This window comes from Ambystoma mexicanum, chromosome 6p (assembly GCF_040938575.1).
Source record: "Ambystoma mexicanum isolate Mex_15411 chromosome 6p, UKY_AmexF1_1, whole genome shotgun sequence".
NCBI classification, from domain to species: Eukaryota; Metazoa; Chordata; class Amphibia; order Caudata; family Ambystomatidae; genus Ambystoma; species Ambystoma mexicanum.
In genome coordinates this window covers 307,058,992-307,083,545 of record NC_090935.1, presented here as the reverse complement: position 1 = coordinate 307,083,545, position 24,554 = coordinate 307,058,992, and the positions used below count along the sequence as shown (strand labels likewise).

Below are 24,554 nucleotides of genomic sequence, written 5' to 3'. Positions count from 1 at the left end.
ATTCCCAAATATTTCACACTTCGGGATATCTGAACTGTTTCTTGACCCAGGGTCCATTTCAGATTTTTACTTCTGCTCCCACTTCTGCATCGCAAGTTTTTTAAGACCAGAATTTCACATTTTATAGTGTTGATCGATAGCTGGTTGGATGTCACATATTGTTGTACATCATTTAGTTTTCTTTACAGCCCAATGGGCGTTGCATCTATCACGATCAAATCATCAGCATAAGGCAGCCAACTTAGGTGAGAATTGATTATCTTCGGCGGGAAAGAATAGTTTGATAGTTCTGCATTGTCTACTCCACACACACACAGAAGAGAGGGAGCCAGAGAGACCTCCAACACACCACTCTCTTCGAGTTTGTGGCAAGAGAATTGGCAATGAGGTGCTGCATTTCATTTTTGTTTTATTGCAAGTATAATTTACATCTTGATTTCTCTCGTCTAGCAAACACAATTGCATCCACTCTTCCTAAATGTGTTTTGATTGCCTTCTAATCCGCAGGTGGCGAGGAGATTGAGTTCAATCAACTCTTTTTCAGAGACGATTTCATCAGCGATAGTTATTTCGGTGGCAATTTGCACGGGAAGATCGCCACGGAAGAGCTGCACTTTGGAGAAGGGGTCCACCGGAAGGCCTTCAGGAGTAGAGTGATGTACGGCCTGGTGCCGGTGTTCAGCCCCGGCCACGTCTGCGTTCTGAAAGTGCACAATGCAGTAGCGTATGGGACCAAAACCACGGACGAGCTCATTCAAAGGAATTACAAGCTGGCAGCACAGGTAAGGTGTCTGTATCTGCTTCATGTGTGTGTAACTCCGAGGCTATGGGTCTGACAGCGTTTATATTGCATTGAAATACCCATGGGTGTTGCTAGGTCTCGTAAAGATCCGGGGCTACGCTAAAGTCGGGACTGTCGGGACTCAGAGCTAACTAGCCTGAGCTTCTATCTGGCGCTACAACCAAAAGATCCGGGGTTGTAGCCCCCTCCCTAGCAACGCCTCTGGTCAAACACCGTTAGCAAAGTGTGGTCGTGGCCAGAGGGCTACAGGCCACCGAAGCACACATATGTGTGTACTGGACTATTCTTTTTCAGGTTAGTGACACCATATGCTGACATTCGATTTGCTTGATTGAAGTTGTAGGACGCATGCAGAGATGGCAAGCAATGACACAGGAGCCGGAGAATATGCTAGACTCTTTCATTACAGATGCATTTACTATTAATATACTATTAATATAGCTCTTCTGCTTGGACAGCAGCCGGTCTCCCGTCATGCTGAACCTGCGCTGACCCTGCGCTGACACTACGCTGACCTAAACTCAAGGCGTGATCCTGTAGCGTGCCCAGCATCCAGACTGGATGTTTCTGTTTCAGGATCCCAGTGCCCCTAGTTATGACAACACAAGAGGTGTTATCCAGGCTTGCATCTCCCAAAATAGCTGTGCTTATTATTGAAAGCACACGACTGAAAAAGTGTCATAGAGCCATGACGGTATTTGATAACCCTTTTAAAAATGGGTGGAGAACGGTAGCAGGGATTAAAATGCAGTCATTTTGCATAGCTTAGCATCAAATGATTGCACCAATAACCTATTGTAAATTACAGCCTAAAGAATGCGTCCCATTACTATCACAGTTAATTATTTTGTAATTGTAATGCAAAATGTTTGGACATTTTAGAAGTGCTGCGATTATCTATAGGAACAGAGCCTGGGTGTGGCTCGGCTGAGCAGGCAATCCTTTCCCCCACATCTTTACATGTAAGGAAGCCAGCCTTTGAGTGGTGCATACATGAGCAACCTGGCGGTTCAGTTTTACTCACACAAATCCCCTTCAACCATAACCAAGACCGTGGTTTAGAAATCGAACCGGTGTAGCTCTCCTAAACACCTAACCCGACTCATGAGAAGAGATCAGAATAGGAAACACAATGTATCAATTATGTAACTAATTTCATCACGCATAACATTAAATAGTGAGTTTTCGTTTATTGGCATTGTAGTACTAAACACATTCATTGCATTATGCATGCCAAGCATACGCCCGTTATGGATATTTTGAAATCGTCCATTAGCTTAAAACACAGTTCATCTAATTGGTATAATGAACGTAGAATTTTTGCTAGTTGGTAGGTAGTTAATCTTTCCTTGACATATTCAGGGGCTGTCCCATAGCCTGCCTTGTGAACAAAGATAGCCATTTTAAATTGAATTCTGGCTCTTATAGGGAGCCAGTGCAGAGACTTTCGAAATAGCGTAATATGAACACCACGCAGTATTTGTTTTATAATCTGAACCAAGTTGTTTTGTACCACTTCAAGGGCATGCATATTCATTTTTGAGGCACCCACCAAAAGGGCATTACAATAGTCAATTCTTAATAGAACAGTAGTCCTAGTCAGAGTTTCACAGTTCTTCTCTGAGATCAATGGTCTAATTTTCCTCAAGACTTTCAGGTGATATTGTGTGCAATGAATTATGTTTTTTATAATTATGTTTTTTAGTTGTGCATCGGGACTAACATTACAGTCCAGGAAAGCGCCGTAGGTTTTCACCTTAATCTCAGTATTGCTCACACATTCGTCTAACAAGAAAGAGTTGGATCTGACATCTATTTTAGTTCTCTGAAGCGGGAGCCAAAAAGTAGAATTTTCCGATTTACCATCATTGAAACACATCCAATGCTCCCCATCCACTGTTTTACAATTTTGAAAGTGTCATTCAAGCTAACAGAGTCTTGTTTGTATACCTTCCAATTTCAGCAACTGCTGAATATCAGCAGCATAGTTGGTGAAACAAATATTTGCCTCCTGCAGCAAATCACACATAGTTTTCATATATAAATTGAATAGAGCAGGAGACAAACAAGCCCCTGTGGTACTCCAAAAGATATGAGGGCATTTTTTGACAAGGCCTCCCCCGGAGGTACGGCTGAGACCCTGTTTGATAGAAAAAGAGTGGATTGGCTTTATGGCATTTGGTGAGCACTTGCCTGTTTTATCCAGGGATGTCAAAAGAATGTTTCCAGTAAATCAAAGGCTGCCGAGAGGTCCAAAAAGACCAGCAGCCGACACCCGCCTGAGTCCCATATGTTCAGCATGTCTGACTGCAAACCTAAAAGTGCACTCTCGGTACTGTGGCCAGACCTAAATCCAGAGAGTTTTTTTTATGAAGGACTTTATTTTGTTGTAGGAAGTCCTGAAATTGTTTGGTGGCAACCTTATCCAGGGCTTTCAAAAGAAGGGGGTATTGGTTATGGGTCTTAGATTGGATATGTCCTTGGTATCCTTACCAGTTTTTTTGATGAGCAGAGTTAGTTTAACTCGCTTAATGTTTCTAGGAACATTTGCATGTCTAAAGGAGGAATTAATTAATTGGATGATAAATGTCCCAAATATAGTTACATTTTGAAGGATCTTAAAAGGGTGGGTATCTCCAATAGAGGAGATTGGGTGCATACTCTTCATAATTTCCAAGAGAGATGTTGTACCTATAGGCCGGAACACAAAATCCAACTCCTCTACATCAGAAATCCCTATAGGGGCACAAGTCTCCTTACAAGGTTGTGTGAGTACAGGATTTTCACCTGTCGCCACCGTGACCCTGTTTTTTAACTTATTTCTAGCCCCTAGGACTTTATCGGCAAAAGCATTTTGTATATTAGCGCAGTCCTTTACAGAAGGGATGAAGGAATTTAGCTGTTTGCTTGGGTTTTCAACTTTCTTGAAAATGTTGAAGAGTTCTTTGACTCCATTATTGGCCTTCGCGATCTGATTCTCAAAAAAGTATTTCTTAGACTTGTATACTGCTTTTTTATATTTTATCACAATTTCCTTCCATTCCGACTTGTGAGTATCAGATTTTGTTTTCATCCATTGGCTTTCAGCCAATGTTTTGGATGTTTTAATTTCTTTAAGTTTCTTGGTGAAACAATCGTTATGATGGGTTCTGTCTCTCACAACTGAGGTTCTTAAGAGGGAAACCTGGTCTAGCATTTTGGTTATAATATAATCGAAAGTAGAAACTATTATCTCTCGTCCGTAGTGGTTTCCATTACTGACACGATTCCCTTGTTCAAATCGCTAACCAAAACATTTTTGAAATTCCTAATGAGAATTTTCTTTAAAGGCGCATGTAAAACCTTCCGTTTTTGTTTGCAAAAGGTCTGAAAAAGATATAAAAGTGGTCTGACCAAATACAGGGCTGGGTCCCCTTAATCACTACTTGAAGATTTCTAGTAGCTACCCAATCCAATATTTTCCCCTTACAAGTGAGTAGGTTCTGTATTTAGGATAACAAATTCTGAGCTCCTCAAATTGTTTTTCAACTGTGCTGCTTCCTGGTCGGTTATATCCTGCAGCCAGCGATTAAAGTCTCCCAGAAGTAATGTCGCACTTCCAGGTTTATTCAGGGGCTGCAGAGTGTGCGTTAGGTATTCATTAAAATCAGGCATGTTTTTGGGTGGCCTATATAACAACAGGAGATTTGGGCAGGTTATTGAATCTGATTTTAATTTTAAGTGCAAAAGCTCACACCTCCACAGGTCGCAGGGAAATGATAGAAGTCCAACCCTTCTATCATAATGATGGACACTCCCTCACCTTTAGGACCAGAGCGATTGTCTGAAAAGGATGTATCGTTAACTGGTAGAGCTATCTTCATAAAAGGGCCACAGGGATCATGTAACCACATTTCCGTAAGGCATATTATGTCTAGATCATGTTCCAAGATGTCGTCATGTACCTCTATTGCCGGTGCATTAAGGGATCTTGTGTTAAGTAACCATGTTAAACAGAGGTTGGCTAAGATGTTCATCCAGGATCTTGGTAATCGTGCTATCTTCACATATGTCCGTAATATTTGCATTATGTTTAACAATTACATTTATTTTCTCCAAAAGCGGAATGGCTACTAATCCGACTTCGGTATTTTCATCATTGGCACCTGCATCATCAATAGGGGAGTCCGGGTCCAATACTCCAATACTTGGTCTGTACTCTTGCACTTGTTTGTGCACAGCTGCTTCTCAGGTCATTATTCGGTCTGCTGAAAATAATACATAGGTGGAGGAACAAAAAAATAGTGCGAAATCGATGAAAAAGAAAGCAGTGCTCATAAAAGAATTACAGGGCCCACTAAAGTAGTTACCTGGAAGATTGCAGCACCCAGTGCTCAAACGCTTCCAAAACCGTCCCCAACCGGCTTCTTGCTGTTGCGCCGGCGCTGTCGCACCAGCTGGCAAGAAAAAGCTCAGAAGAACTACAGTTGGAGCTGGGAGTTTTAGTTCTGGCGCGTAGTAATGCGCGAAGGCGTTTAAATGAAAAGCCTGCTTCCAACAGACGACACAGGTGCAAGAAACAATTTAAATGCAACTGAAAACGCTCCTGAGGCTAAAAGACGAATTTAGAAACAATATTATTGACATTTCCCAAGATTCAAATGCAATACTAAAAAGGATTTTTAAACCCTCTGGTGCAAAGTATAGTGGACCAAAACGCCTATAGACAAAAGTTAAGCAATTTTAAATACATAACATATGTATAATTGCTTATACTTCACATATTGCATTCAGCATAATACAACTTTCAAACCTTAAGCAGCCATTTACGCTGATGCACCTTTTAAAGTGAAGCCCTGCGTTGATATTCCATTTTTATTTCACACTGACAAAGAACCTCTTTACATAAAAAATACACATATACAAAATAGGTAAACAGCCAGATAGAACGAAGGCCATTCTTTCTGAAGAGGTGTTAGGATGGCTTGTGCATTTGTGAGGGTAACATTTGAGGAAAGAACGATAAGTGTGGGTCCTAGGGCATTGGGATGCCAGTTTCAGCGTGTGAGTCCTGGGTTTGACTGCATGATTCCAATGTTAGATTGGACAGGTATTCGTTATAAGTGTCGTCAGCCACAATGAGCCATGTCCACTTAAGTTCAGAAGCAGTCTTCATGAACAGATCGCCGCCTGTTAAAGACGTGTGCCTAGAAACTCACGTGAAGCGCTAAATCAGAAAGGGATCGCGGATGCACGGTTTCATTGCCCTCAAATATAACTGCATTGTGTTTCACAAAGCACAGGCTCTTTGCATGTGAGGGAGGAGAGCTTGGAGACAGAAGGAAAATATTTAAGGAAACAATTAGTTTCCTTCCACACGTGTACGGACCACCCACTTAAACATCAGAGATACCCTGCAAATCCCCATGGCACTCCCACTACGAGCCTGCACAGATATCAGATATTTTCCTATGGCACCCGCAAAGCGAGCTTGCGCATACATCAGAAGCACTCAACATTTTCTCATGGCATTCATGCAACCTATCAAAATGATGCTGTTACTTTTCTTGGGGTCTGGGATTCAAAGAGATCTGCAGGGAATCAGAGCTGAATTCAAAAGTGCTTTTACTTTGCTCGCCATCACTTAATACTCTTGCGGTGCACAAGCCCTAACCCCACAGGAATGCTGCACAGTCTGGGGTTGCAGCTTCCCCACAATTGATGAGAGTGATATCCAAGATGGTGGATCAACCCTTTGAAGACTTGCTCTGACCCCAGTGTCTTAAATAAAACAGCGGCGAATCAATTAAATTGGCCACTCACAGCCACTCGCCAATTCACATCCATAAGTGCAGGCCCACATAGAAGTCCCATCACTGGAGGTGTGGTTACATGGCTATATAAGATCAGAGTCTCAGTCAGGCAGCGTGGGTGTTTGAGAAGGAAGTTGCAGCATGAGTTTGGATTGAGTAAGCCGTTTTTGGAGGAGAAGTTGGAAAGGGTTTGGGGGGAAAAAGGAGAGAGACGATCAGGTGGTTGGTTTTGAGCAGAACGCCAAGAGGAGGTTAGAGTTAAACATCAGGAGGTCATTGGTTTAGCACAGCATGGGATTGTAAGGCAGAATATCAGAATGAGGTTTGGCTTGAACAGTAGGTGGTGGTTGGGTAAGAACTGCAGGACTAGACTAATATGCAACTGCAATATCTGATAATTTGGCCTTTTTATATAAGGTCCAATAACTAGCCATGAAATGGCCTCTATGCCCAGGCCCCTGTTGCCAACACATTGTGGTACTTGAGCGTTCCGGTACTGCAAGGCCTGAAACTAAGCATCCTCGTATGTGCAAAATATTGCAGATTAACCTTCTGTTCCATAAACGCCTTTCACGTTTCTTCTTGACAAAATAAGTAGTTGAGCATTTTTTATATAACACTCTAGCTGCAGTCGCCTGCCATATGTACATTTCCTATTTAAGCTGTCAGAACTATTTCTAGCATAGCATTCCCACTATATCCCAATGTTCCCTTTATGCTTTTAAGGTAGTGGGGGCAACTTCTCTCCGAAACATTCCATGCACCAAGTCCACTGTCTTAAAGGCTTTGCCGGGGTGTAACATATAAAACGTCTTTCAAATGTTCTAGGCATGTTGTGTCCATGCGACATCCATGCGAGCACCTCTTGCCGATGATCCTCGTACCAATGGCCATAACAACCATGGCTATAATCTGTTAACACTCCTATACCCCGTCAGTCATTCCACCTTGAATAGTAAACGTGTCAGACTTGTGCAATTTTGAAACTTTTGTCAGATCCTCCACAAGTTCATAGACTTGGCTAGGACTTTGTATATCCTCACTTCCTCCCTGTCAGGGAACAGTAGACCCTCACAGGCATTGAGGGCTGGCATGCTCACGTCCCCTTTCCAGTATTACAGTGAAGAAAGCTTAAGTGATTAGAGGGACATGGAGCAATACTGCGCATTGTCAATCGTAGATTGTCAAGATCTGCCACATTTGATTTCATTGGCTGTGTGATTCCCACGCTTGAAAGATGATTTCTCCCTCTGAAGAAGGCTGGAATAGGAAGAGTTACAGACTTTACAAGATTGGCACTAGAGCAAACTCTCATCATTCCAAAGGACTTCCAAGCACATTAATTTACACATGTTTGTTATGTATGATGTTTAATTTCCATGCATAAGAATATCTAATTTCTCGGGTTATCGTTAGTTTATAGCTATCCCCATGTTCGGGACCATACAGGGCTGGTAGCCCGGGCGAGGACTGTTACTGACCCCAAACAGTTCGAACTATGGGGTGGTACCTATTTATTTATTTGAATGTATAAAGCGCACAGCGGCCCTGAGGCATCGTAGTGCTCTTACTGAAGTTTTACTTGTACATGGAAAAGAGAAAACTTACATGGTTTATGATATCAACATATTGGTGTGTTCCTTGGTCAAAGTTGAACACAATACATGGTTCATAATATTATCATATTGGTGTGTTCTTTGGGTACAGTGGAACATAATGCCGTAGGCTCTAGTTGAATAGCTTTGTTTTCTGGGCTTTTCTGAAGACAGTGAATGAGGTTTCGTTTCTGAGTTGGAGTGGCAATGTTTTCCAGTTTTTAGGTGCTATCAACTCGAAACTGGCCCCACCGGCTTTCACTCTTTTGAGGGCAGGGATTGAAAGCTGGTGTGATTATTGGTCCCGTTTGGGTCTGTTTCCGGACGCCTGGTGAATTTGTTCAAAAAGATATGGAGGTGCAGACTGCGAGAGCCATCTGTGTGTGATGGTGAGGGTCTTGAACAGTATGCGCTCTTTGATTGGGAGCCAATGGGCGTCTCGTCTGGCTTGAGAGAAATGCTCTCTTCTTGGTATGCCTAGGGCCGCTCTGAGGGTGTTGTTTTGTGTGATTTGCAATTTGTGGATGTTTTTAGATGAGGTGCTTAGGAGAAGGACATTGCAATAGTCCAGCTTAGCCCCGATAGTGGCTCTGGCAATGTTAAGGCAGTTTTTGGACAAGAGGTGAGTTTTAACTGCGTTGAATATTTTGGTCGTGAGAGCTGCAGATGATGCAATAGAACTGACTTGCCGGCATCATTGATAGGGTGGAGTCGAGGTACACACCCAGAGTTTTTACAGCAGCCGAGACCATGATTACAGTATTCTCAATACTGAAGGTGCTGTATTGACTGTCTAGTTTGTTCAAAATTTGCTTGGAACCTACCAGAAGGATTTCTGTTTTGTCCCTGTTAATACACTGGCCGTTAGCCGCCATCCAGGCCTGGATGATTGCATAGGTTTCCTTGAGAGTGTTAAGGTCTTGCTCGTAGGAGCTGGGTAGCGGGAGGAGAATTTGCGTATCATCGACATATTTAGTAAAAGCTATTCCGTGTTCGTCCATATCATTAAAGAGGGGTAATGTGAAAAGATTGTAGAGGGTAGGTGAGATGCATGAGTCTTGTGCTACTCCACCGTCAAAGGGTGATGCAGTGGATATTTGCACCCTGGGGCTCCCTCTTGGGTGCGTACAGTCAAAAAGTGGGTTTTCTTTGTATGGGAGAGGAGCTGCATGCATCTTGTGTGTGCCCACTCTCCTGTAAATAAAAAAAAACTAAGATGGACGCTGACATAGGGAAAAGAAATGGGACATAGTTTTTTTTTTTATATTCCCATGGAGGGCGGATGGCGAGGTACAGCAGCTGGGAGGAAGAGAGCCCAGGATGAGCAGATAAGTTGAGAAGCTAGTAGGGGGTGCGGGTTGCAAGTGTAGAATTATTGGCTTAATAACTGGGGAATGTGGTCCACTGAGAAGACATAAGATCGCTGAACCTGGTTATCAAGCCGGTAATTTTCTACTTACGAGGTAGACACACACATACACACACACACTGCCCGACTTGGTTGTCTTTATGAAGACTGCCACTGGCTCTTATGCAGGGTAAACGTATTTAACACCACGCCCACTTGGATAGTAGGGAAAGTTAATGGATGAATTGGATCAAACTAAATGTTTCTGCACTTTTACATTCTGAATGCACTCACTTGTTTGTGTACAAATGTGTCTAAGCGTTATGTGGACCGGTCCTCATAGATCCTCGTTCCTCACAAGGATAGTGTTAGTCTGGTGCTGTCACCGTTTGGATCTCCTGTACTGTTGGGCCAAAACTGTCCTCCTGAGTGGGTTTTGCCCAGACACACACAAACCACCTAACTCACTGACTCACTAACTCGCTCACTCTCCAACTTTCTAAATAATCTGCAGATCAGAGACCAGTGAGCCTGTAGTCTGCCGACTCTGGTGAAAAAGAGACACTTTACATTCTGTGCCATAAGGCATTCGAGCCACAGGGGACTTGGTTTCTCTGACTGCTACCCACTGAGACTCCCAGAGGGTGAGTGAAGAGGGGTTCCCTGGGCTCGTCACCTCCTCCGAGACATGATATTATGTTGTCCCCTTGAAGCACACCAGGGCTGCAAACAGAGAGAACGTGTACAAGGTCTGGATACTTCTAGAGACTGGGAAGTGATCTAAATGGTGAGTACTCTCTGGAGGGGTTGCTCAGGGCAGCATTGTATGTATTATGTTGGCAGACTTGTCCGGGACATTGATATATGAGCTTTATTGGACAGAATAAGGCTACATACATGTTTATATTTCTCCAGTTAGCATACAGCACTGCTATTCCTAGCATTTGAGGAATTGCGTTATTATTTAGTTATTAAGCTTTGTTATTTGCAGTAATGGGCGATGCAAAATGGCTGAAAACGGATGTGTTTGCCGTGTTGCAAAACAGATGAATGCATACATAATTTGATGTTATGTCTCTGTAATGCAGGAATGCTACGTGCAGAATACTGCCAGGGAGTATGCAAAGATGTATGCGGAAGAGGCCGAGCATTTAGACGCCTTTGGAAAAGTACCCGAGTAAGTAGCCATCCTGCATTATGACACACATGGGTGATTCTGGCCTGTTCTCTTGTGCAGATGTGTCTGTGCCTTTCCAGCAACCTGAAATTAAGCTGATATCCTTGTGAGGTACATCTATTCAGTGCCCGTTTGCAATTGGCTAACATAATAGCCTAATAGACGGAGGGAGGGGCCGTTATCATGCCAGTAATTCCGTTTACCAGCACGTTACTGGACCGGCATGCTACAAGTCTGGGGTGGCCCGATTTACCTCCAGCCAAGAGCTGCAGGAAAGTCGGGCATCCCAGTAGCCAAAAAAAGAGCTGGTACTACCGGCACCAGTATTACCGGTGGCGGTAATACTGGTAATCCATGACATTGGGATTAATTTACCCTTACTAGCACCTGTAATCTGCCAGTAACGGCAGTTCCTTTTGATGGTATCCCACCGGATTTACCGGCAGGATACCACCAAACATGTAATAAGGGCCATGGTGGTAGTAGCTATTCATGTTTTGGAGTTTTAGTGGTGAAGTAAGAAAGGTTACTTTACTAGTGGGTAAAATGAACAGACAAACTGAATTAGTAAATACATGTGGTTTTATATTGTATTTCAATAACATGGTTGTTTTAATAAATTAAGATTTTGACTGCAAAACTGAAACATGTTTAACAGGAGCATGCATTAGGTGTCATGTACAAGTAAACGGTTTTTCTATAAGAACATTTTCCCATAGGTTTGCTTTCTCTTTTGTGTGTTAAACGGGATGTTGCAGCAAAAGACATCATGCCTGGAAATTGCATAGTTTTTTTCCCTGTTTGCTTTTGAAGACTGAATGTTCAGAATGCAGTCAATAACAGTCGGAACATTCTGATTGGATGAGAGGAGGTCAATAACGGTCTCCATATGGTAATGCCTTACATATACTAGGTATGTGTCTTTCTTGAACCCCCCAAATAGTTAGACTCCCAGGCTAGTTAAACAGAATGTGTACAAGAACAATTTACATGAGTACAGTGAATTTCAGTCAAGCTTATTTGCTTATTTTTGGTCTGTCTACAAATCTGGATTGAGTTTACTATGGAAAGTCTATTCCTAATGTAATCTTTTTGTAAAGTATGTTTGAATCCTAAAACACTCTATTACACAAGTATGTTTGTAATTACCTCTATCAAATATATATATATATATATATATATATATATATATATATATATATATATATATATATATATATATATATATATATATATGACATTTTATGCTATATACAGTAGAATGTCACTAGAAGTCTCCAGTGGCTTACATTTTGAGGCCTGATGCAAGAGGCTACACTAGTGGCTCCATACAAAACGACTCCCTCACTCAGGATTTGGGGTGGTTTAAGGTGCCATTTCAGTATTTTCTGGGTACATTTAACAATCTGTGTTTTTTTAAGTTTTCCTGTTTTATTGCTTTTAGATTTGAGAGCTTGACAACCAGGGGCAGCTTATCCATAATGGCTGAAGGGGCGCCAAACCGCCACATTCCTCACCCATTATAGGGGAGCTGACAAGCCAGCATAGTGTAAACAGTGAGCCGTCCCTCATCCGCTTTCCGGAGATGCTTTCTGGAGCTGAGGCAGGCCTCCTGGTTTAAACTGTCCTGGGAAACATGGGTTCTCTTTGAAAGTTCAGTTTTACCCCAGTGTGCATGCCCAATTGGGGTATAGGCTGCGGTACTGCAGACCTGAATGTACCCCAGGGGCTGAGGGGTGTTGATATGGATACAGTCCAGCTCCACTGCGCATATGCAGAAGGCAGAAAACACTCTCTGCTTCCTAGTTCCTCTTGTATACTGCACAGATGCCAGAGGGCCTTCATCGTGAGACTGGGATCACCGGAAACTGGCTTCATGTAAGAAAATAAAAAAATGTATTTCTGTGTGGGTGTGTGCAAGAGTTTGTGCTTGTGTGTGGGTGCATGAGTGTGCATTAGGTGTCCTCTAGAGCTTGTAATCAATGGGTTACCGGTGGTAATCCAAAAGGAGCGTATACAAGACAAGTAGTAACTCTGTTTATTACAGCTTGGCAAGCACATATCAAGCAGCACAGCTTAACAAAACTGATTGAATAGGGTTGACAAACTAGTTCACAGCGGATAGTCCTTGCGTATAGCTTATAAAATGTGTTTACTATTAGAAACATTTTCTCTTCCATTTTTCACATCTCTGACGTTCTCATGAAGCTGATTGGTTAGAATATGTCATGCCCCTATAATTAGACATAGGTTAGTTGAACATTATTGAAGCAAAAACAGACCTGCCCTCTCCCGGTACATTCCCACCCAGTGTGGTGCTACATTGCCTCCCGCTTCACCCCGCAAACTACTTGCAATTAGTAATAACATAGTTGTGCTGACCTCTGGATCTTTATTCGTCTGCCATTGTTCAGCACCAGAAAAGATGGAACACGAGGCACCCTGGACTAGTAGGAAAGGAGACATTCACATGGCAGCTGTCCCATGATAAACGTCGCAAATACTGTTATGGACACTCTGTTTATTACCTTTCAGGGACACCAAAGCCATACTTGCCAACCCTACCGATTTAGGCGGTAGGATACCGCTTTTTAAGCAGTCCTACCGCCTACCGATTTTTTGACATCAAATACCGATTTTTTTTTAAATTTTTTTTTTTGCCCACGCCAGCTCGGGGAGTCTTTCAAGGGCTCCCCCGAGCTGGCGTACCGGGAGAATGCCCGGCATGCAGGCTTTTAATGTGAAAGGCACCCACGGCGGTGGGCTAAAAGCGCCCTTCCGCCGCGGGTGCCTTTGGCAAAAGGCGCCATTAGCCCCCCACCACGCCAACTCGGGGAGTCTTTCAAGGACTTCCCCGAGCTGGTGTAGCGGGAGAAGGCGCGGCATGCAGGCTGTTAATGTCAAAGGCACCCACGGCGGTGGGCTAAAAGCGCCCTTCCGCCGCGGGTGCCTTTGGCAAAAGGCGCCATTACCCCCCCGCCACGCCAACTCGGGGAGTCTTTCAAGGACTTCCCCCGAGCTGGCGTAGCGGGAGAAGGCGCAGCATGCAGGCTTTTAATGTCAAAGGCACCCACGGCGGTGGGCTAAAAGCGCCCCTCCACCGCGGGTGCCTTTTGGTCAAAGGCGCCATTAGCCCCCCACCACGCCAGCTCGGGGGAGTCTTTCAAGGACTTCCCCGAGCTGGCGTAGCGGGAGAAGGCGCAGCATGCAGGCCTTTGATGTAAAAGGCGTCCACGGCGGTGGGCTAAACGCGCCCCTCCGCCGCGAGTGCCTTTCACAAAAGGCGCTATTAGCCCCCCCACCACGTCAACTCTGGTGAGTCTTTCAAGGGCTCCTCGAGCTGGCGTGATGGCAGAAGGCGTGGCAGGCGCCTCATTGTCATTGAATGCACCCTTGGCGGCGGGCTCATTCAATGACAATGGGCTGCTGACGCGCCCTATTCCTATCATTACCTCCTCGACTGACTATTTTTGAAACTTTAAGATTCCTACAGATTTTTGGTCACAGAATGTTGGCATGTATGCAAAGCTTCAAGAAACAGAAAAGATGTGTCCAGAGCAAAATATGCTACTAGTTCCTTTTAGATACAGACATTGCCATTGGTCAGGCTTTTTTGGTATTTAGATATATATTATTATATATATACATTCTTGTTGCCGATCCACCATGGTCTTGAAGGTTCCCTTTCATCTTGCACGGTTCTCTTTTGGGAGTCACTTACCCTCTTGTTCTGGTTTACACAGCTGTTGTAGCGGGGGCCGTATATGCTTATTTTCACTATGGTATACACGGTTCTTAATTGTTTTTAATAACTTAGGCTGCTAGCAGCAGTCCTTTTTCTCCTTCTTTAATTGTATGTTACAGGCAGTCGGCAAAGACTTTTTCATGTAGTAGCTTATAGTCGCTTTTGCGTACTTGTTTTTCAGAATGGTAACACCCACCTCCTGAGGAAGACGTTCAGTTAACCACCACTACACGTCGAAACCGGTTGAGAGAAAAATTCTACAGGGATGTGATCTTTGCATTTGTTCTTCCTATCCACCCTGACAATAGATTGTTTGTGAATTATTTCTATTGTTTGTAAACACCGCAATAATGAGTGTTATTATGGGGACTAGTTATGAATTCCTCTTCCCCATTGGTTCTTAGCATGTTTTCTGTGTTTTTAGTACTTTGGATGTATGCCACGGTATGATGAGTTGTGTGTGTATGTATGTACTATGTATGTTGAGTATGAGTGATGAAGTTTTAGCCGATTTTCGGCATATTGTTGCTGCTGTTCTGTTATGTTAAAATGATCAGTGTATAATAATTTTGAGTGATTTATTCACTAGTTTTCAATTTTTGTATCACCTTTAATAAATTTGGATACATTTTTTCTAAACATATTTTGCTCTGGACATATCTTTTCTGTTTCTTGATGTTATTATAATACTCTGGTCCAGAGGCTAGAGTTACCCTGCTCCTTTCAGTGTTTGCATGTATGCAAAGCTTACCATATAATTGGCTCTTCTCGGAGCGCCCCTTCATCCTGCATCCTTGTTCCCATGCTCATTAGCCACGGGGCAATTTGAAAACACCTTTGGTGTTGTGCGAGTGACTCCCCGAATCCCAGCTGCTGCAAGTAACCGTGGGACTGGCTAGCCAACCTTGATTGTATCGCTCAATGCCATTTCCAGCGACCATGGTCTGCAAGGGACACGCAGCCCGAATGCAGCTTTTCCCACCCCTGAGCCACTGTGTACATGCCATGGGTTCACCCTGGACTGCTGTGAGACACCCACCTGTGGCATCCCCATGGACCTGTGTCTTTCGCCTCCCTTGTATTTATGCTGCCGGTTCCCTAGTGTCCATATTGTGTTATATACAGAGTGTCCCTCACTTGCTTCCCTCCATGCTGGGTCCCCGGGGTTGGCTACAGCTTCCAGTGTCCCCTTCCCCCGCTTTGGGGGTGTCCCACTCTCCTTATTCCCGCAATTTGTAGATGAGCCCCTCCGTCTGGCACTAAATCAGCACCCTCATTACAAATTAGTGTATGTTGAATGGTGCCCGAAAAAATGAGCAAGCATGGAAATGCTGCATGGGTGTGCAGCACGGGTGAATGTGAGGGTGAATGAAGAATGAATGCTGATGTGTGTTTGTTAATGTCTGAGTAAGTGAAGAATGAATGCGCTTTGAATGCTACTGCGTGCTTGTGAATGTGAGAGTGAATGAAGAATGAATGCCATATGAATGATTATGCGTGTTTGTGAATGTGAAAGTGAATGAACAACGAATGATGCTGTGTGAATGTCGATGCATGTGAGCTAGGCTGTGGGACAGGCCTCTGATTGGGGGACGAGGATAACGGGTCTGGAAGGGGGGCGAGGGATGGACAGCTGCTCTTACTGTGCCATGGCATGTTTTACTGGTCATCAAATTGATTTTACTGAGCATCATGGATGAAGGCAGCATGAGTATTCCTATGTGGTACTGGCATACATTGGTGGTCCAGTCTGGACAAATCTTCACTATGGCATGGCATATTGACAGGGCATCATGGATGAAGGCCGCATGATGTGTGTTCCTACATGGTAGTGGCCCACATCGGTGGCCCGAGCCTGGACATGTTTCTATACTGTGGCATGGCATTTTGTACTAGCAAGGCTTACAGGAGTAGGTTGTTATAGGGTAATACTGGCATATGTTGGTGCAGCCTCCATGGATATTTACAATCACAGCTAGTATGGATATGTTTTTTATACTGGCATATATTGTGGATACAAGCATCATCAAAAGGAGCTGGAAAATGCTCCAGTGCAATGTTGGTGACAAGTTTAATCTATTAAACTTTTACATGCTCTATTCTACAAAACCCATTGCAAAGTTTTTCTTTTTTCCCACATTTGTACATAAAGTATGCTGAAAGTGCACACTTTTAACCCAATTTCAGAGGAGGTAGTTTGGTTGGTTCGGGCTGCCCTGCTAAACTCTGTTGCTTTGCATAATCAGGGAAAATATTTACAACCCACCAATTAAAGTATTAACCAGGAGCCACTGCTGACAAATATGGGTCCGATACATGGAATTATATGTGTAAAATCAGGGATTTGCATGCCATTCTGCGCGCAAAACTCTGTTCGTCGATTCATGTATTCCACTGTGCAGCACTTTTTCCGAACTTACGTGAACTTTGTGCAGGCTCAGCACGTCTCTTTCAGCAGTGAGTGCCTTGTGCGAGAACCCACACAGAGCATAGGTGAGGCCTGTGCAGAGGGTGGAGTAGGGGGTGGAACTCAGAAAATGAGGAAGAACAAGGGAAAAAGCGGACGTTACGAGGCACGGGCCGCAGGCAGTCCATAGCACTCCCACAAATGCACATGAAAAAGCATATTCATGGATGTGACCACGCAACCTCCCGCCTGTGAAATGCCCACGCAGATCCCTCCATCTCTCTGCCACCCGAAGGCGTGTGTAAGTACACTTGTGCCTAGCAATCGCAGCACAGAGTTTGCATGTTGTATTTAGGGGTGCGTTTATGCAGCCGGGGAGGTGTGCGTGTACGCTGTGTGGTGTGCAGCAGGAACAGTTTACAGGGGGTTCGCTTGCAGAATTTCTGAGTTTTACCCAAGTTACGATACATCTTACACATGCTGTCAGGATGCCGGTAACAGTTACAGGGACCCTGCGCAGGGTTCTCAAGATACAGCCCTTCTTCTGGGGGACCCCACACACTGTTTGAAGGGTGCGTGTATTCGCGACCGGTGGAGCATGCAAGGTAGCTGTACTGACTCTTGTGGCCCTCTTTCAAAAGTTATGCCTTGTGTCCCCTCTTCAGAAAGTAATGAGAAACTTGCCTCCTTGGTGGAGGGAGAGAGGTCCAAACCAGGCCTCATGGACACTGAGCGATCTGTGACAAGCCGTACATTGTCCGTCATTCCCAAAAACATCCTGGTTAGAAAAAATATAAATGCCAGTAACCACGGATAAGTCCCTAGGAGATTTTGTTATGGATGGAAGGAACTTCGTCATTGCGAATATAGAGAAAACCAGTGGGCGGGAGCCAAGAGATGCATTAAGGAACAATGTTCTGGCATGGCTCCGGCAAAGTCCCGCACCTGGAGTAGTTAGATGCTCAGATGTGAAACTAGTTTGAAGACTTCAGATAGATAAATGGTGTAACCAGGACAATAGGGATTGTGTATTAGTGGGATGCGGAGCAAGTCATCTTCCTTTTTACTTGAGTAACTGCAATTACTTACCCAAAGGTTCCTCAAACTTAAAACTTGTAGTGAAATAGTTCCGAATTAATTCTATAGCTTCAAGTGTTCTGTGTAAAAATTGAATTGTAAAAGCATTATACTGTTTTTTTCTGCGACTTGCGTATACGGTTACTTTGTGCAGGAAATTCCATGAATACGCAGGATGCACATTCTTTATTCTGTGCGCAGGCTGGCGCAGTGTCGTTCCCGGGGCGTGGCCCCTGCGGGATTAATGTGCTCTTTTCCATGATACGGCCCCTAATGCTTGCCAATTACTAAATCATTTATGGCTATCACTGTCGATCAAACCTGAAAATAATTAGAGCAGATAGATTTTACAGGTTTAAAGTTCATAATTTATGCATTTAAAAAAATACTGGTCAGTTACCCAAGTACCCAGAACTAGTAAAAACATAATGCGTCAACAAATTAACATTATATGGCATCGATTGGAGAAAGAAAACAGGGATCATACCAAAATAATGGATGTCAAACTTTCGAAGCCCAAAATACCGAATTTCGAGAGCCCTGTTTTACCATATATATGTGGGGGTGGATTAAGTTAATAAAATAGGTGGAGGCTATCGGGGGATGCAGGGGTTCTTCCCCCCACATACATAATATATGCGCAGTAAAAAGGGGTAAAAATCAAAAAAACTTGGTATTTTGGGCTTCGGAAATGTATTTTGAAGTAATCTCATAGATCCAGAAAACCTGGGTGCCTGGTTTAGAAGTGTAAATCAGAATTTGTGCGGGGGGCACTAACACACCTAGATGCCACTGACATCAAAGGATAGAATATTTACAAATATGCACATATTTATAATAAGTGCCATTAAATATAGTATCTGTTCAAATTTTCTTTGAGGAGGGATCTGTTTCGCTCACACGTGAATGAGCTCAAAGATAATTCAGCTTAATATGGGCCATATTACTCTTATCGTTGGTTTGAATCAGGATGTGCCAGGATGGCTTCTTGGTGCTATACATGACAGCTTCTATCCACATGAGGTTACGAAGTGAGGCTTTTCCTACAGCACACAATGAACTAAAACGCTCCCATGTGACCACAATTAAGGAACATAAGGCGCAGTGAGTTAAATAAATTCACCCAGGGTCCCATAATGTGGTCAATTGGTGAAAGCTGGGATTGAAGCCATTGTTTACTGGCCGCAAATTTGACAATTTAGGAAGTAAACCACATCATCTATGTTCCTTCTCAAAGGACTGAAGAGCACATCAGACAATGCTTATTTTCAAAATGTTTAAAAGGTATGGAATAAATATACATATGTGCTGTTCCCCTTATGCAAAGAAAAGAAAACACCTTGTTTGTTAAGATCAGTGCGCTCCACTGATGTACCAAGAAGGACAATTTGAGAAGGCCACAAACTCAAATAGACCATAGTTTCACATATCAAATAGGTAATACACAGTTAAAATATAACTGCAGTGCCTCTTCTCATGCTATTTGCTGGAAACTGTGGTGAAGTTTAGTCGAGCTTCAACACTATTGACTCGATTCATATTGTTGAAGTTGTGGTTGCACCTTTTACCCTTAATTACCAGGTCAGTGGACCAGGAGACTGAAATGAAAGGTGACATTGGGGGATGTGGGGAGGGGGCAGGATGTCACAGCATGGTGCCCATCCTTGTTTGCTGACTTCACTACTCCATACATCCATCTCTTTCTTAAGTCCAGACGTGTGATCCAGAGTAAGCGTCAGGGTACCAAGCCTCACCACTCAGTTCTCTAATATGTTTCTAGCGTGGTGCTAGAGTATTGCAGTATGATATGGCATTTACAAGACACGCCTATACACAAGTGTATTACAAGCTACTCTGTCAATGAGTAGACGCCAGCAGCCAGGTGGGTCTGTGGGCCCCACACAAAGACCAGTATCAAACTCTGCTTCTAATCTCGCCTTTCTCATCATAGCCTATCTTCCAGTCTCTGGTATGTGTCTTCGTAAATCCCCTTCACCAACAAACACATATTAAGCATCCATTATGTCATCACTGTATTTGGGCTCTAACTATCCCTGAACTTCGAGTTCACTAAATTGACAGCTCGTTCTGCCTAATTGCACAGTACTCTATCAGACTGCCGATCTCCACGTCTTGGCAGAACCTATAGCCAGAGAAACTATAGACAGGAATCACCGTCAAAGAAAGTACGCACCACACCTGCCAGCTCAAAGAAAGAAGCAGCGTTAGGTGGACCATGGAATTGGTTGAAAGGGGCGTTGACTTCGAACCACAGGAGATAGCAATCATCGAAGGAAGTTAGTCAAATCTACTTCCAAACGGCTATGGCTCTAGCTTCGTGGAATACGAGAGGCCATGCCCATTTAACCAACCCAACAGTGACGACCTAGGACGATTATGTCTCCAAGAGACGTGGCTGCTTGAAGAACCGACAATGGATGGTTTTGAAATTGAAACCTCACCAGCAGCAAAAGGTCTGTTTGGTCGTCCATCTTCAGGGTTACTCATTGCAGTGCGAATAGGCCAAGCGCTGAAGATCATCAAGACAATCACAAGATCTTATGGGGTCCTGGCCGTCATTATACAATGGAATCACTTTTCTAACACTGAAGAGGCGTGGACCACGACACAAATCGCTTTAATCACTGCGTATTGGAATCCCCAAAGAACCTCAACTACAGACTTTTGTCAAACTATGGCCGATATCATCGATGCAATTGTCATTGAATGGAATATCATGGCCGTAATAATCTGTGGAGACTTCAATGCCAACTGTGTGCATCCGAAAGAGCAAGCTATACCAACGATCAATGCGTCGCAAGCAGATGTTAGAGGCCGAGCTTGGATGAACTTGATGACCTCAAGAAACTTTCACAATGCTGCTTGGACGAAGGATTGGAACATACAAATCCCGACTTGGGAAAGGGGAACGTCCATGGCCACTTTGGACTATATCTTCATTTCTAACGCTATGTTGTTAGAAATCAACAACTATCAAGTGGTTAAAACAAAGGCACGTGATCACAACATATTGTCTATAGCATGGGCGGCCAACTTGCACCAAACAGACTTGTACTTAACGTCGGTCGAGACTAACAGCCAACAAATCCGTCTGCGTCTGTCAGCAGCAAAGGTGCAAATCATTACGCAAGAAAATGCAAACGCAGGCGTCGATCTTCAAACAACGGACACCATATTCAGACCAAATTATATTACAATCCTGATCAAGTTTAAGGCTAAACAGAAACATGCGAAAGCAACTCCAGTCAACCATACTCATGCATATGACAAAGTATTAGCAGGAAAAAAATCTGCATTGAGAAAATTAAAACGCAAGGCAAAAGCCGAAAACACCGAAGCAACGTGGGAGCAGTACGCAAAAGAACAAAAAACATACAAATCATGGTTGAGAATGCGCTGTCCTTTATCAAAATGACTCAGATACCATGTTAAGAGCACTCTCAACGAAAAGGTCAGTGACTTCTGGGCCCTGATTAACGCCACTAGAGGCAATCTCGGAGTCAACATGGCAAATTCAGTTACTGAATCTGCGTGGGATGATTTCTTCACAGAGCTTTTTGCAATGCCATCGACCGACGATAAGCAACACCCGGAAACCAGCCACCATCTGTGGATAGACCTGTCATCAAAGCCTGATATAAGGCTAGTCATTCAAAATCTGAAAACTTCAAGAGCTCCGGGCCCAGATGGCCTCACCAACATCGATTTAAAAAACTACATCGATGAATGGACAGAGTTCATTAGTCTTCTATTCAATCAGTGCAGAATCAGCAGACAGATCCCGGAGTCATGGACCAAAGCAACAATAGTCCCGATCTTTAAGAAAGGCTCCAGGGAAGACCCGGCGAATTACCGCCCTATAGCCCTTCTGGAAATCTTGGGGAAACTGTTTGCAACTCTTCTCTTACAGCACTTCCGAATCTGGGTGAAAACGGCACCCTGCATTGACCATCTGCAAACGGGTTTTAAGAAAAATGGCAGTACATCAGTAAATATCTTCCTTCTGAACATCCTGAAGGCCAAAATAAACCAGGGTGCTCCAACTGTTTACGCCGCATTTATAGACCTGTCTCAGGCATTTGATAAAGTCGACAGAGCGCTCCTGTGGGGTAAGCTAAAACTTTGGAAATGCCCAGAAGATATTCTAAATCCTATAATAGCACTGCATACAGAGACTTCTCTTCGTGTCTGCCTGAAAAGGCAAAGCACACTGTCCAGAGAAATTCGAGCAGAAAGAGGCATGAAGCACGGCTGCCCCCTGGCGCCGGCCTTATTTGTGGCTTTCCTAGGGGACTTTAAGGAATCAGAACAAGATGTCCGCTCCTTTCCACCGAAAGCAGGCAACATCAAGGTATCACGCATTTTATATGCAGACGACATGATCCTTCTGGACCAGACGCCGGTAGGTCTCCAACGACAGCTTGACAACCTTGCTAGATACATGGAAACCAATAATCTCTCAGTCAACAATACTAAGACTAAAATCATGATTTTTGCCAAAAACCAACAACTACTTAAAGCATCTAAAACTTGGTCAGTCAACAGAATTAATATTGAAGTTGTGGATAATTTCAAATACTTGAGAGTCATTATTGAGGGCTCGCCCAAAGAGACCAAAATGCAGCAATATCTCTGGGAGAAAACAAAAAAACCTGACCTCACAAATGAGGGTGGTTGACCAAAAATTTGGAAACTTTTTGTTGATACCAGCAATCAATTTCTACAAAGGTAAAATTGTACCATCTCTCACGTATGGCATGGACATAACCATCTCCATATCGACCTCGATCTGGCAGAAACTGGAGGGCTACATTTGGAAAACAGCTTTGGGTTTGCCTAACTCAATACCAATATCAGCATTAAGAAGAGACCTAACAACTGTGAGTATTTCATCTATCTCACTGTACAGGAAAACACTCCTTCAAGACGACCTCCCTATTTTTAACCTCATCGGGGACGAGCTAAAAGCTTCGAAATGCAAAGCTATCCGTCTGTGGACTGACCAGCAAAAAAAACAAACTACATACCGTAGCCTCCACCGAAGAAGACCTGTTGACAAATCCTCAAAAAGTTATCCAAAAGCTTAAAAACGAAGATTGGATAACCACAGTGGAAAAAGCAGTGGCTATCAAATTTTTGAAAGACTTACCTCCAACATGCAATAAGCTAAAAAGCCCCTTGGCGTACTGTATAAAGTTTCCCGATAAAAACCTCAGCAAAACGATCTTAAGAGCGCGTCTCAACCTTTTGCACACAAGAGAAATCCTAGCGATAAGAAGTCAAGTGAAGATGACAACCTGCAGACTCTGTAAAATCCCAGAAAATCAAGAAACGGTTTGCCATCTCTTGCTAAACTGCCCAGCCCTAAATACAGACCGTACAGCCTTTCTAGCTCCCCTGTGGGTCAACTCAATACTGGTAGAAGAAGACACATGGTGGTCACGGCTGATCTCTGGCGAAAAAGTAAGGTGGGCGATGGCAATAGCTAAATTGATGGAAGCCGCATTTGGGAAAATAAATTCCTGTAAATTAGTTGAATAACTCCTAGCTTGAGAACTCTATAGTGATGCCATAGCGATGCGCTCGATGGACTGATGAGACCAAAGCAAAAGCCGATTGCGCACCGCACTGGTTCGCTTTCATTAGAAGAAGATAACCCTTCGATATTTACTTGATTTTAGTTATTAGACTCTACTTGAGGGACATTTTTCTGAGTTCTGATCTTTTTGTAAAAATCAATCTCTTGACTGCCGTTTTAGACTGCTTGGACAGAGGAAAAAGATTCTCCATCAAAGCGCTGCAAGTGTACCTTGTGGAACTAAAAATATGAAAAACTGTGTGGGACTGTATTAGTTCAAATAGCAAGTTGTGCCCCCCCCGACCCCCCAGGGCCATGAAGAACCAGTCATTCTGTCTGTGATATGACACTCTTTAAAAGAGAGGGAAGCAACAGACCTGTGGCTGCTGCAATTTACTCACATAAACAATTATATAAACAGATTTACGAGCAGTTATAGGTATGAGTACGGGTTCAAGGAAAAGTAGCAATTATTTCTGCAGAAGGAGGAGCTAGAAGTCAACACCAGTCTACTCCTCACTATGACACCCAAAAAGAGCATCCAAATAAAACACAAACAATGCCTTTGTATCAGGGGTACTCGGATCCCACTAGATAAAAAATATGATCAAAAAGGAGCACACACCGGTCAAGAAGTAATGCCATTTATTACAGCTTGACGAGCACGAATCAAATAGAACAGTGGAACAGAACTGATTGATGAGGGCTAACATCTGGGCGTACAAAGAACATTAGTTTTATACTACAAAGTACAATGGTCAAGACACTTAGAAACCATTGCAACTCAGGATGTTCATATATTAGATTTTTCCTAAGCATGTCATTGGCTAGGCTACTTCATATCCTTAGTGCTAAACATATGTTAGTGAAGCATGATTGGAGCAAGCAGATCAACAGTATCCCAACTCATTGCCTCACCATGTGGCGCCACATCGCTTCTTACCCCTCCCAGGACCAGTTTGCAATTAGTAAAATAATATTTGTGCTGACCGCTGGGACTCTATTATTCTAC

The 24,554-nt window shown here is 43.5% G+C and overlaps 1 protein-coding gene across 1 annotated transcript in view; it reads left to right on the top strand.

The window, feature by feature from the left end:
- Positions 1-24,554, top strand: part of ALPK2 (alpha kinase 2) — a 535,735-nt gene that overhangs the window by 342,149 nt on the left and 169,032 nt on the right. Inside the window, exons 7-8 of the mRNA XM_069626477.1 lie at positions 508-782; positions 10,626-10,714. Coding sequence (XP_069482578.1) covers positions 508-782; positions 10,626-10,714 — 364 coding nt within the window. The remainder of the gene's footprint in view (positions 1-507; positions 783-10,625; positions 10,715-24,554) is intronic.